Genomic DNA, 14,938 nt, shown 5'->3' with positions numbered 1-14,938 from the left:
AAACTCCCAAATTTTTCCCAAATTTCCCAAAAGTTTCCCCAAAATTCCTCCAAAATTCCCAAATTTTCCCAAAATTTCCCAAACTTTCCCAATTTTTTCCCCAAAATTCCTTCAAATTCCCAAATTTTCCCCCCAAAATTCCCAAGTTTTCCACCCAAATACTGAAATTTTCCCCAAAATTCCCAAATTTTCCCAAATTCTCCCCAAATTTCCCCATTTTTCCCAAATTTTTGCCCAAAATTCCCCAAAATTCCCCCCAAAATTCCCAAATTTTATAAAATATTCCCAAATTTTCCCCAAATTTCCACCCAAAATCCCCAAATTTTCTCCCAAAATTCCCCCAAAATTCCCAAATTTTCGCATTTTTCCCAAATTCCCCCCAAAATTCCCAATTTTTTACCCCAAATTTGCCCCCAAACCTCCCAAAATTCCCATTTTTTACCAAAATCCCCCCAAATTTCCCCAAATTTTCCCGATTTTTCCCGAATTTTCCGGAATTTTCCCCAAATTCCTCACGGGGGGGGAGGGGCAGCTCCAGCTCCGGCGCCTCCACTGCGGGGGAGGGGAGAGAAAAATCACCAAAATCACCCAAAATTCACTAAATTCACCCAAAATGACCCAAAATGACCCAAAATGACCCAAAATGACCCAAAATCACCCCAAAAAGTTCCCAAAAAATCCCCAAAAATTCCCAGAATTCCCAAATTCCCCAAAATTCCCAAAAATTCCCCCAAATTTGACAAAAATTCCCAAAAAAATCCCCAAAATATCCCCAAAAAGTTCCTAAAAAATCCCAAAAAATTCCTAAAAATTCCTAAAAAATTCCCAGAATTCCCAAATTCCCCCAAATTCACAAAAATTCCCCCAAATTCAACACAAATTTCCAAAAATTCACCAAAAAAATCCCCAAAAAACCCAAAAAAATCCCAAAAAAATTCCAAAAAATTCCCAAAAATTTCCAGAATTCCAAAATTCCCAAATTCCCCAAATTCCCAAAAATTCCCAAAAATTCAACAAAAATTCCCAAAAAATTCACAAAAAATTCCCAAAAAATCAAAAAAAATTCCCAAAAATTCCCAAAATTCCCAGAATTCCCAGATTCCCCCTGGAATTCCCGGTACCTTCGGCCTCCAGCAGCAGCTGCAGCTCCCGCGGGGTCACCTCGGGCAGCTCCTCCTGGACAGAAATGATCAAAAACGGTTAAAATCGACCCAAAAATGACCAAAAATGACCAAAAATGGTTAAAATTGACCCAAAAATGACCAAAATTGGTTAAAATTGACCCAAAAATGACCAAAAATGGTTAAAATTGACCCAAAAATGGCCAAAAATGGTTAAAATTGACCCAAAATTGACCAAAAATGGTTAAAATTGACCCAAAAATGACCAAAATTGGTTAAAATTGACCCAAAAATGACCAAAAATGGTTAAAATTGACCCAAAAATGGCCAAAAATGGTTAAAATTGACCCAAAATTGACCAAAAATGGTTAAAATTGACCCAAAAATGACCAAAATGGTTAAAATTGACCCAAAATTGACCAAAAATGGTTAAAATTGACCCAAAAATTGTTAAAATTGACCCAAAATTGACCAAAAATGGTTAAAATTGACCCAAAAATGACCAAAATTGGTTAAAATTGACCCAAAAATGACCAAAATGGTTAAAATTGACCCAAAAATGACCAAAAATGGTTAAAATTGACCCAAAAATCGTTAAAATCGACCCAAAATTGACCAAAATTGATCCAAAATTGATCAAAACTGGACAAAATTGACCCAAAATTGACCAGAATTGGATAAAATTGACCCAACAATCGATGAAATTGACCCAAAATTGACAAAAATTGATCAAAATTGAACAAAAAATGACCCAAAATTGACCCAAAAATCGATGAAATTGACCCAAAATTGACCCAAAGTTGATCAAAATTGACCAAAATTGACCAAAAGTGACCCAAAAATGACCAAAATTGATCAAAATTGGATAAAAGGGACCCAAAATTCATTAAAATTGACCCAAAATTGGTTAAAATTGACCCAAAAATGACCAAAAATGGTTAAAATCGACCCAAAAATCATTAAAATTGACCCAAAATTCACCAAAATTGATCCAAAATTGGATAAAATTGACCCAAAATTGACAAAGTTTGACCCAAAATTCCCCCAAATTTTCCCTAAAAAATTCCAAAAAAAAAAATCCAAAAAGTTCCCAAAAAATTCCCCAAAAATTCCAAAAAAAATTCCCCAAAAATCAAAAAAAATTCCAGAAAATTCCCCCAAAAAATCCAAAAAAATCCCCAAAAAATTCACCCCAAAAATTCCCAAAAATTTCCCAAAAAAGCCCCAAAAAATCCCCAAAAAAATCCCAAAAAAATCCAAAAAAATTCTGAAAAAAATCCTAAAAAATTCCCAAAAATAAAAAAAAAAATTCCCAAAAAAAATCCCAAAAAATTTCTAAAAAAATCCCCCAAAATTCCCAAAAAATTTCCCCAAAAAAATCCCAAAAAATTTCTAAAAATTCCCAAAAGATTCCCAAGAAATTCTGAAAAAATTCGCCAAAAATTCCCAAAGAATTCCTAAAAAATTCCCAAAAAATCCCCTCAAAATTCCCAAAAAATCCCCAAGAAATCCCAAAAAATCCCAAAAAATTCCCAAAAAAATTCCCCAAAAATCCTAAAAAATCCCAAAAAAATCCCCCCAAAATTCCCAAAAATTCCCCAAAATTTAAAAAAAAAATTCCTAAAAAAATCCCAAAAACCCAAAGAAAATCCCTAAAAAATTCCCAAAAAATCCCCCCAAAAAATCCCAAAAACTCCTAAAAAAAATTCAAAAAAATTCCCAAAAAATTCGCAAAAAATGCCCCAAAAAATCCCCAAAAATTAAAAAAAAAAAAAAATCCCCAAAATATCCCAAAATTTCCCAAAAAATTCCCAAAAAATCCCAAAAAAATCCCAAAAAAATCCCAAAAAATCAAAAAAAAATTCCCCAAAAAATCCAAAAAAATTCCCCTAAAATTCACAAAAAAATTCCAAAAATTCCCAGAAAATCCCCCCAAAAATTCCCAAAAATCCAAAAAAAAATTCCCAAAAAATCCCCAAAACATCCCCCCAAAAATTCCCAAAAATCCCAAAAAAATCCCCAAAAAATCCCAAAAAATCCCAAAAAATCCCAAAAAGTTCCACAAAAATTCCCAAAAAATCCCAAAAAAATTCCCCAAAAATTCCCCAAAAATTTCCAAAAATTCCCAAAAAATTCCCAGAAAATACAAAAAAATTCCCAAAAAAATCCCCAAAAATTCCCAAAAAAATCCCAAAAAAATCCCCAAAAAATCCCATTAAAATTGCCAAAAAAATCCAAAAAAATTCCCACAAAATCCCAAAAAATCCCCCCAAAAAATCCAAAAAATTCCCCTAAACTTCCCCAAAAATTAAAAAAAAAATTCCTAAAAGATTTCCCCAAAAAATCCCAAAAAAATCCCAAAAAAATTCCCAAAAATTCCCAAAAACTTCCCAAAAATTCCTAAAAAAATTCCCCAAAAAATCCCAAAAAATCCCCCAAAAATTCCCAAAAAATTCCTAAAAAAATTCTTAAAAAATTCCCTAAAAAATTCCCTAAAAAATTCCCAAAAAAATCCCAAAAATCCCAAAAAAGTCCCTAAAAAATTCCCAAAAATTCCCAAAAAATTCCTAAAAAATTCCCCCAAAAATTCCTAAAAAATCCTTCAAAAAAATTCCCAAAAAATTCCCAAAAATCCCCAAAAAATCCCCCAAAAATGCCCAAAAAATCCCCAAAAATCCCTAAAAATTCCCAAAAAAATCCCAAAAAAATTCTGAAAAAATCCCCCAAAAATTCCCAAAAAAATCACCAAAAAAATCCAAAAAAATCCCAAAAAATTCCCCAAAAATTCCCCAAAAATTCCCAACATTCTCAGAATTCCCAAAATTCCCCAAATCCCGGGAATTTTCCCGTTTTTCTCTCACCTCAGGCGGCTCCGGGGGGGGGAGGGGCGGCTCCGGCTCCCTCAGGGTGATCAACTCCGGAGACGCCACCAACGGAACCTCTGGGAATGTTCCGGAACGTTCCAGAATTCCGGGAGAATTCCAGGAGAATTCCAAAGGGTTGGGGGAGAATTGGGGAATTTGGGGAATTTTTGGGGATTTTTGGGATTTTTTTGGGATTTTTTGGGAATTTTTTGGGGAATTTTTTGGGATTTTTAGGGGTTTTTTGGGGATTTTTTTTGGGATTTTTTGGGAATTTTTTGGGGAATTTTTTGGGATTTTTTGTGAATTTTTTTTTTATTTTTTTAGGAATTTTTTAGGAATTTTTTTGGGAATTTTTTGGGAATTTTTGGGAATTTTTGGGAATTTTTTTTATTTTTTAGGGAATTTTTGGGATTTTTTTGGGAATTTTTTGGGGAATTCTTGGGTAATTTTTGGGGAATTTTTTAGGAATTATTGGGGAATTTTTTAGGGAATTTTTGGGGGATTTTTTGGGATTTTTGGGGAATTTTAGGGGATTTTTTTGGGATTTTTTTGGGAATTTTTTGGGGAATTTTTTGGGATTTTTGGGGGAATTTTGGGGAATTTTTTTGGGAATTTTTGGGGGAATTTTTTTGGATTTTTTGGGGATTTTTTGGGATTTTTTTGGGGAATTTTTTGGGGAGTTTTTGAGGATTTTTGGGAGGAATTTTTTTTTTAATTTTGGGACTTTTTTGTCACTTTTTTGGGAATTTTGGGGGGAAAATTTCGGGGATTTTGGGCAAAAATTTGGGGAATTTTTGGGAATTTTTTGGGAACTTTTGGGAATTTTTGGGGGAATTTTTGGGAATTTTTGGGGAATTTTTTAGGGATTTTTTTGGGATTTTTGGGGAAATTTTTTTGAACTTTTTGGGGATTTTTTTGGGAATTTTTTGGGAATTTTGGGGGAATTTTTGGGGAATTTTTTGGGATTTTTGGAAACTTTTTGGGATTTTTTGGGATTTTTTTGGGAATTTTTGGGGAATTTTTTGGGGAATTTTTTGGGAATTTTTGGGGAATTTTTGGGGATTTTTGGGGAATTTTGGGGGATTTTTTTGGGAATTTTTTGGGAATTTTTTGGGGAATTTTTGGGGGATTTTTTTGGGGGAATTTTTTTGGAATTTTTTGGGATTTTTTGGGGAATTTTGGGATTTTTGGAAAATTTTTTTTTTCAGAATTTTTTGGGAATTTTTTTTTATTTGTGGGAATTTTTGGGAATTTTATGGGAATTTTGGTGAAATTTGGGAGATTTTGGAAAAATTTTTGGGAATTTTGGGAATTTTTGGGGTGAATTTGGGGGATTTTTGGAATTTTTGGGAATTTTGGGTGAATTTTTTTTTAATTTTTTTGATTTTTGGGAATTTTGGGAATTTTTGGGGTGAATTTTGGGAATTTTGGGAATTTCTGGGGTGAATTTGGGGGATTTTGGGATTTTTTTGGGAATTCTGGGAATTTTTGGGGTGAATTTTGGGAATTTTTGGGAATTTTGGGAATTTTTGGGGTGAATTTTGGGAATTTTGGGGAATTTTTGGGAATTTTGGGTGAATTTTTTTAATTTTTTCGATTTTTGGGATTTTTTGGGAATTTTTGGGGTGAATTTGGGGGATTTTGGGGAATTTTTGGGATTTTTTGGGAATTTTTGGGGTGAATTTGGGGGATTTTAGGATTTTTTGGGGAATTTTGGGAATTTTTGGGGTTTTTTGGGGTGAATTTGGGTGATTTTGGGAATTTTTGGGAATTCTGGGAATTTTTGGGGTGAATTTTGGGAATTTTTGGGAATTTTGGGAATTTTTGGGGTGAATTTGGGGGATTTTGGGTCAGACCTGGGGGCTCCTCCGGGGGCAGCAGCTCCTGAACCTGGAATGGGGCAAAAAACGGGAAAAACGGGAAAATTCCGGTTAAAAAACGGAAATTTGGGATTAAAACGGGAAAATTTGGGGGAAAATGGGAAAAATTTGGGATAAAAATGGGAAAATTTGGGATAAAATTGGGAAATTTGGGATAAAAATGGGGAAATTTGGGATAAAAATGGGAAAATTTGGGATAAAATTGGGAAAAATTGGGATAAAATTGGGAATTTTGGGATAAAATTGGGAAATTTGGGATAAAATTTGGGATAAAAATGGAAATTTGGGGGAAATTCAGGGAATTTGAAGGAAAAATGGGAAAATTTGGGAAAAAATTTGGGAAATTTGGGGAAAAAATTGATAATTTTGGGGGAAAAATTGGGAAAAAATTGGGAAAAAATTGGGAAAATTGGGGAAAAAATGGGGAAAAAAAGGGGAAAAAATGGGGGAAAAAAAAAGGAAAAAATTCGGGAAAAATTGGGGAAAAATGAGAAAAAAACTGGGAAAAATTTGAAAAAAATCAAGGAAAAATAAAGAGAAAAAACGGAAAAAAATTTGGGAAAAAATGAGAAAAATCGGAAAAAAATAAGAAAGAAATGGAAAAAATGGGAAAAAATGGGGAAAAAATGGGAAAAAAGAAGAAAAAATTTGGGAAAAAAAACAAGAAAAAAATGGGGAAAAATGGGGAAAAAATGGGAAAAATGGGAAAAAATCTGGGAAAAATTTGGGAAAAAATGGGAAAAAATTGGGGAAAAAATTGGAAAAAATGGGAAAAAAATTGGGAAAAAAATGGGAAAAAAATCAGGAAAAAATGGGAAAAAATTTGGGAAAAATTTGGGGAAAATGGGGAAAAATGGGAAAAAATTGGGGAAAAAAACCCAAGAAAATAATGGGAAAAAATTTGGAAAAAATGACAAAAAATTGGGAAAAAAAATGGAAAAAAATTTGGGAAAAATGGGAAAAAAATTGGGAAAAAAATTGGGAAAAATTGGGAAAAAATTGGGAAAAAATTGGAAAAAAATTGGGAAAAAATGGGAAAAAATTGGGGAAAATTTGGGAAAAAATTGGGGAAAAATGAGGGAAAAATGGGAAAAAATGGGGAAAAAATGGGAAAAAAATGGGAAAAAAGTGGAAAAAAATTGGGAAAAAATTGGGGAAAATTGGGCAAAAAATTGGGAAAAAATTGGGGAAAAATTGGGGAAAAATGGGAAAAAAATGGGAAAAAAATCAGGAAAAAATGGGAAAAGATCTGGAAAAAATGGGAAAAAATTGGGGAAAAAATTGGGAAAAATTTGGGAAAAAAATGGGAAAAAAATTGGGGAAAATTGGGGAAAAATTGGGAAAAATTGGGAAAAAATTGGGGAAAAATCAGGAAAAAATTAGAAAAAATTGGGAAAAATGAAGGAAAAAATTGGGAAAAAATTGGGAAAAAAATGGGAAAAAATGGGGGAAAAATTGGGGAAAAATGGGAAAAAAATTGGGAAAAATTGGGAAAAAATTGGGAAAAATGAGGGAAAAATGGGAAAAAAATTGGGAAAAAATCAGAGAAAAAAATGGGAAAAAATTGGGAAAAAATAGGGAAAAAATTGGGGAAAAATTGGGAAAAAAATGGGAAAAATTGGGAAAAAATTGGGAAAAAAAAGGAAAAAATGGGAAAAAAAATCAGGAAAAAAATGGGAAAAATTTGGGAAAAAATGAGAAAAAATTGAGAAAAAAATGGGAAAAAATTGGGGAAAATTTGGGGAAATTGAGGGAAAACTGGGAAATGTTGGGAATGTGGAATTTTGGGAATTTTGGGAATTTTGGGGTGGAATTTGGGGATTTTGGGGCTCACCTGGGGCAGCTCCACCCCCATGATCCCGAAGAAAGGGTCGGGAGCTTCCTCCAGTTCCTCCATCAGAGCTCGGGAATCCGGGAGCAAAAGGGACCTGGAAATGGGGGAAAAAACGGGGAAAATGGGAAAAATGGAATAAAAACGGGGAAAATGGGGAAAATGGGATAAAAAAAACGGGAAAAATGGGAAAAAATGGGGAAAAATGGGAAAAATGGGATAAAAATGGGGAAAATTGGGGAAAAAACGGGAAAAATGGGGGAAAATTGGGGAAAAAATGGGAAAAAATGGTGATTTTTGGGCTGAATTTGGGTGGATTTTGGGGTGAATTTTGGGTGATTTTTGGGTGATTTTTTGAGTGGTTTTTGGATGATTTTTGGGGTGAATTTGGGCGAATTTTGGGTAAATTTTGGTGTGATTTTTGGGTGATTTTTGGGGTTAATTTGGGTGATTTTTGGGGTGAATTTGGGTGATTTTTGGGGTGAATTTGGGTGATTTTTGGGGTTAATTTGGGTGATTTTTGGGGTGAATTTGGGTGATTTTTGGGCTGAATTTGGGTGATTTTTGGGTTTTTGATGATTTTTGGGGTGAATTTGGGTCATTTTTGGGTGTTTTTTTGATGATTCTTGGGGTGAATTTGGGTCATTTTTGGGTAATTTTTGGGTGATTTTTGGGCTGAATTTTGGGTGATTTTTGGGGTGAATTTGGGTGGATTTTGGGGTGAATTTTGGATAATTTTTGGGGTGAATTTCGGGTGATTTTTAGTTGATTTTTGGGGTGAATTTGGGCGAATTTTGGGTAAATTTTGGTGTGATTTTTGGGTGATTTTTGGGGTGAATTTGGGTGATTTTTGGGTGTTTTTTTGATGACTTTTGGGGTGAATTTGGGTGATTTTTGGGGTGAATTTTGGCTGATTTTTGGGTGTTTTTTAGGTGATTTTTGGGGTGAATTTTGGGGATTTTTGGGTGATTTTTGGGCTGAATTGGGGTGAAATTGGGTGTTTTTTTGATGATTTTTGGGGTAAAATTCAGTGTTTTTTGGGTGATTTTTAAGCTGAATTTGAGTGATTTTTGGGTGATTTTTGGATAATTTTTGGGGTGAATTTGGGTGATTTTTGGGTGTTTTTTTGATGACTTTTGGGGTGAATTTGGGTGATTTTTGTGTGATTTTTGGGGTGAATTTTGGCTGATTTTTGGGTGATTTTTGGGTGATTTTTGGGCTGAATTGGGGTGAAATTGGGTGTTTTTTTGATGATTTTTGGGGTAAAATTCAGTGTTTTTTGGGTGATTTTTAGGCTGAATTTGAGTGATTTTTGGGTGATTTTTGGATAATTTTTGGGGTGAATTTTGGGTGATTTTTGGGTGTTTTTTTGATGATTTTTGGGGTGAATTTGGGTGATTTTTGGGGTGATTTTTGGGGTGAATTTGGCTGATTTTTGGGTGATTTTTGGGTGTTTTTTAGGTGATTTTTGGGGTAAAATTCGGTGATTTTTGGGCGATTTTTTGGGTGATATTTGGGGTGAAATTGGGTGTTTTTTTGATGATTTTTGGCGTAAAATTCAGTGATTTTTGGGTGATTTTTGGGGTGAATTTTGGGTGATTTTTGGGCTGAATTTGGCTGGATTTTTGGGTGATTTTTGGGTGATTTTTGGGGTGAATTTTGGTGGATTTTGGGTGGATTTTTGGGTGATTTTTGGTTGATTTTTTGGGTGATTTTTGGGATGATTTTTGGTGTGAATTTGGGCGAATTTTGGGTGATTTTTAGGTGAATTTTTGGGTCATTTTTGGGTCATTTTTGGGTGATTTTTGGGATGAATTTTGGGTGATTTCAGGGTGATTTTTGGGGTGAATTTTCTATGGATTTTTGGGTGATTTTTGGGGTGAATTTCGGTGATTTTTGGGTAAATTTTGGATAATTTTGGGGTGAATTTTCTGTGGATTTTTTGGGTGATTTTTGGGGTAAAATTCAGTGATTTTTGGATAATTTTTGGGGAGAATTTGGGTGATTTTGGGGTGATTTTTGGGTCATTTTTGGGGTGATTTTTGGGGTGATTTTTGTGTAGTTTTTTGATTATTTTTGGGGTGAATTTGGTGGATTTTTGGGTCTTTTTTTGATGAGTTTTGGAGTGAATTTGGGTAATTTTTAGGTGATTTTTGGGGTGAATTTTGGGGTGAATTTGGGTGATTTTTAGGTCTTTTTTGGGTAAATTTTGGATAATTTTTGGGTGATTTTTGGGTGGATTTTGTGTGATTTTGGGGTGAATTTTTGGGTGATTTTTGGGTGATTCTTGGGTGAATTTTGTCTGATTTTTGGATGATTTTTGGATAATTTTTGGGAGATTTTTGGGTGATTTTTGGGTGATTTTTGGGCTGAATTTGGGTGATTTTTGGGGTGAATTTGAGTGATTTTTGGGTGATTTTTGGGTGATTTTTTTGAGTGATTTTTGGGGTGAATTTGGGCTGAATTTGGGTGATTTTTGGGGTGAATTTGGGTCAATTTTTGGGGTGAATTTGGGTGGTTTTTAGGTGATTTTTGGGGTGAATTTGGGGTGATTTTTGTGTAGTTTTTTGATGATTTTTGGGGAGAATTTGGGTGATTTTTGTGTGATTTTTGGGGTGAATTTTGGCTGATTTTTGGGGGATTTTTGGGGTGAATTTGGGTGATTTTTGGGGTGAATTTTGGCTGATTTTTGTGTGATTTTTGGGCTGAATTTGGTTGATTTTTAGTTGATTTTTGGGCTGAATTTGGCTGGATTTTGGGGTGAATTTGGGTGATTTTTGGGGTGAATTTTGGGGATTTTTGGGTGATTTTTTGGGCCATTTTTGGGGTGAATTTGGGTGATTTTTGGGGTGATTTTTGGGCTGAATTTGGGTGATTTTTGGGTGTTTTTTTGATGATTTTTGGGGTGAATTTTGGGGATTTTTTGGTAAATTTTAAGCCATTTTTGGGCTGAATTTGGGTGATTTTTGGGGTGATTTTTGGGGTGATTTTTGTGTAGTTTTTTGATGATTTTTGGGGTGAATTTGGGTGATTTTTGGGGTGAATTTGGGTGATTTTTGGGTGAATTTTGTGTGGATTTTTGGGTGATTTTTGGGCTGAATTTGGGTGATTTTTGGGGTGATTTTTGGGTGATCTTTAGGTGATTTTTGGAATAAATTTGGGTGATTTTTGGGGTGATTTTTGGGCTGAATTTGGGTGGATTTTGGGGTGAATTTGGCTGGATTTTGGGGTGAATTTGGGGTTTTTTGGCACCTCCTGGGGGGGCTGATGTCGATCTCCACCGGGGGCCTCCGGGCTCGGTGCAGCCGCTCCAAAACCATCGAAACTTCCTCTGCAAAAAAAACCCCAAAAAACCCCAAAAACGCCCCAAAATCCAACCCCAAAACCCCAAATTCGCCTCAAAAACCAAAAATTTCGCCCCAAAATCCCCCAATTTCCCACAAAAATGACCCAAAATCCCTGAATTTCCCCCCAAAAATCCCAAATTTCCCCACAAAATGCCCAAAAATCCAAATTTTTCCCAAAATTCCCAAATTTCCCCCAAAAAAATTAAAAATTTCTCCACAAAAATCCCAAAATTCCCCCCAAAATTCCCCAAAATCCAAATTTTTTTCCCAAAATTCCCCAATTTCCCCTCAAACATCCCAAAATTTTCCACAAAAATCCCAAAATTTCCCCGAAAATTCCCCAAAATCAAAATTTTTCCCAAAATTCCCCAATTTCCCCCCAAAAAGTTAAAAATTTCTCCACAAAAATCCCAAAATTCCCCCCAAAACAAAGAAAAAAACCCCAAAATCTTCAAATTTTGCCCCAAAACCCCCCCAAAAATCTCAAAATTTCCCCCAAAATTCCCAAAATTCCAAATTTTTCCCAAAATTCCCCAATTTCACCTCAAAAATCCCAAATTTCTCCACAAAAATCCCAAATTTCTCCACAAAATCCCAAATTCTTCCCAAAACCTCCCCAAAATCCCCAAATTTTGCCCCAAAAAATCCTAAATCCACCCAAACTACCCCAAAAATCCAAGAATTCCCGAAAACTCTCTGATTTTACCCCAAAAATCCCCAAATTCTCCCCAAAAAACTGCCCCAAAACAAGGAAAAAAAACCCCAAAATTCTCAAATTTTATCCCCAAATCCCTGAAAAATCCCAAAATTCCCAAATTTTACCCCAAAAATCCCCCAGAACCCCAAACTTACCCCCCAAAAACCACAAAAAACCCCAAAACCCTCAATTTTTACCCCAAAAACCTCAAATTTCACCCCAAAAACCTCAATTTCCCCACAAGAAAACCCCAAAAATCCCAAATTTTGCCCCAAAAAATCCAAATTTCACCCCAAAAACCCAAATTTTACCTCAAAACCCCCACATTTTACCTCAAAAACTCCAAATTTTGCCCAAAAACCCCCAAATTTCACCTCAAAAATCCTAAATTTTACCTCAAGTTTTACCCCAAAAATCCCAAATTTTACCCCAAATTTTACCCCAAAAATCCCAAATTTTACCTCAAACCCCTCAAATTTTACTCCAAAATCCCCCAAATTTCACCTCAAAAATCCCAAATTTTACCTCAAATTTTACCCCAAATTTTACCCCGAAACCCCAAATTTCACTCCAAAAACCCCAAATTTTACCTCAAATTTTCCCTAAAAAATCCAAATTTTACCCCAAAATTCCCAATTTCACCTCAAAGAAACCCAAATTTCACCCCACAAACCCCAAATTTTGCCCAAAAATCCCCAAATTTTACATCAAACTTTATCACAAAACCCCCAAATTTTACCCCAAAAACCCCAAATTCCACCTCAAAAAAACCCAAATTTTGCCCAAAAACCCCAAATTTTACCTCAAATTTTACTCCAAAACCCCAAATTCCACCCCAAAAACCCCAAATTTCACCCCAAAACCCCCAAATTTTGCCCAAAATCCCCAAATTTCACCCCAAAACCCCCCCCCCTTCCCGCCATTTTCTCCCCCCCCTCAGGCGCCGCTCGCCGCTAAGCCCCGCCCCCCTCATTAGCATAATCTCGTTCCCTACCCAGCAGGCTGAGGCATTGCCGGCCGTAAACTCTCGCGAGACCAAAAACCCAAAGAAACCCCAAAACCCTCAATTTTTACCCCAAAAACCTCAAATTTCACCCCAAAAACCTCAATTTCCCCACAAGAAAAACCCCAAAAAAACCAAATTTCACCTCAAAAACCCCAAATTTTGCCCCAAAATCCCCAAATTTCACCCCAAACCTCCCCCCCTTTGCCGCCATTTTCTCCCCCCCCTCAGGCGCCGCTCGCCGCTAAGCCCCGCCCCCCTCATTAGCATAATCTCGTTCCCTACCCAGCAGGCTGAGGCATTGCCGGCCGTAAACTCTCGCGAGACCAAAAACCAAATGAAACCCCAAAACCCCTCAATTTTTACCCCAAAAACCTCAAATTTCACCCCAAAAACCTCAATTTCCCCACAAGAAAACCCCAAAAATCCCAAATTTTGCCCCAAAACCCCCAAATTTTGCCCCAAAACCCCAAATTTCACCTCAAAAATCCCAAATTTTACCTCAAATTTTACCTGAAAAACCCCAAATTTTACCCCAAATTTTACCCAAAAACCCCAAATTTCACCCCAAAAACCACAAATTTTACCCAAAACCCCAAATTTTACCTCAAATTTCGTCCCAAAAATCCCAAATTTTACCTCAAATTCTACCCCAAAAATCCCAAATTTTGCCCAAAAACCCCAAATTTCACCTCAAAAACCCCAAATTTCACCCCAAAAGCCCCAAATTTTGCCCAAAATCCCCAAATTTCACCCCAAACCCCCCCCCCTTTCCCGCCATTTTCTTCCCCCCCCTCAGGCGCCGCTCGCCGCTAAGCCCCGCCCCCCTCATTAGCATAATCTCGTTCCCTACCCAGCAGGCTGAGGCATTGCCGGCCGTAAACTCTCGCGAGACCAAAAACCCAAAGAAACCCCAAAACCCTCAATTTTTACCCCAAAAACCTCAAATGTCACCCCAAAAACCTCAATTTCCCCACAAGAAAACCCCAAAAATCCCAAATTTTACCCCAAAACCCCAAATTTTACCTCAAGAACTCCAAATTTTGCCCAAAAACCCCAAATTTCACCTCAAAAATCCCAAATTTTACCTCAAATTTTACCCCAAGAATCCCAAATTTCACCCCAAAAAACCCAAATTTTACCCCAAAAAACCCAAATTTTACCCCAAAAACCCCAAATTTTACCTCAAAAACTCCAAATTTTGCCCAAAATCCCCAAATTTCACCTCACAAATCCCAAATTTTACCTGAAATTTTACCCCAAAAACCCCAACTTTTACCCCAAAAATCCCAAATTTTACCTCAAGTTTCACCCCAAAAACACCAAATTTTACCCTAAAAATCCCAAATTTTGCCCAAAAACCCCAAATTTTGCCCAAAATTGCCCAAATGTTCCCCAAAAAACCCCCAATTTTACCCCAAAAACCTCAAATTTTGCCCAAAATCCCCAAATTTTACCTCAAATTTTATCACAAAACCCCCAAATTTTGCCCAAAACCCCCAAATTTTACCTCAAATTTTACCCCAAAGCCCTCAAATTTTGCCCCAAAAATCCCAAATTTTACCCCAAAAACCCCAAATTTTACACCAAAAAAACCAAATCTTGCCCCAAAAACCTCAAATTTCACCCCAAAAACCTCAATTTCCCCACAAGAAAACCCCAAAAATCCCAAATTTTGCCCCAAAAACCCCAAATTTTGCCCCAAAATCCCCAAATTTCACCCCAACCCCCCCCCTTTCCCGCCATTTTCTCCCCCCCCCAGGCGCCGCTCGCCGCTAAGCCCCGCCCTCCTCATTAGCATAATCTCGTTCCCTACCCAGCAGGCTGAGGCATTGCCGGCCGTAAACTCTCGCGAGACCAAAAACCCAAAGAAACCCCAAAACCCTCAATTTTTACCCCAAAAAACTCAAATTTCACCCCAAAAACCTCAATTTCCCCACAAGAAAACCCCAAAAATCCCAAATTTTACCTCAAAACCCCCAAATTTTACCTCAAGAACTCCAAATTTTGCCCAAAAACCCCAAAATTTACCTCACAAATCCCAAATTTTACCTCAAATTTTACCCCAAAAATCCCAAATATTACCTGAAATTTTACCCCAAAAACCCCAACTTTTACCCCAAATTTTACTCCAAAAATCCCAAATTTCACCCCAAAAACCCCAAATTTAACCCCAAAAAATCCAAATTTCACCC

At 36.0% G+C, this 14,938-nt stretch overlaps 1 protein-coding gene across 1 annotated transcript in view; it reads right to left on the bottom strand.

The window, feature by feature from the left end:
* Nucleotides 1-11,188, bottom strand: part of REC8 (REC8 meiotic recombination protein) — a 31,415-nt gene extending 20,227 nt beyond the window's left edge. Inside the window, exons 1-4 of the mRNA XM_058853145.1 lie at nt 10,949-11,188; nt 7,700-7,793; nt 5,842-5,875; nt 1,122-1,176 (exon numbers count right to left, since the gene is read on the bottom strand). Of these exons, the coding sequence (XP_058709128.1) occupies nt 1,122-1,176; nt 5,842-5,875; nt 7,700-7,793; nt 10,949-11,016 (251 nt within the window). The 5' untranslated portion in view covers nt 11,017-11,188. The remainder of the gene's footprint in view (nt 1-1,121; nt 1,177-5,841; nt 5,876-7,699; nt 7,794-10,948) is intronic.
* Between the last annotated feature and the right edge of the window lie 3,750 nt (nt 11,189-14,938).

The sequence above is a fragment of the Poecile atricapillus genome, chromosome 19 (genome assembly GCF_030490865.1).
Source record: "Poecile atricapillus isolate bPoeAtr1 chromosome 19, bPoeAtr1.hap1, whole genome shotgun sequence".
Classification (NCBI taxonomy): Eukaryota; Metazoa; Chordata; class Aves; order Passeriformes; family Paridae; genus Poecile; species Poecile atricapillus.
This window is presented reverse-complemented; position numbering and strand designations above follow the sequence as displayed.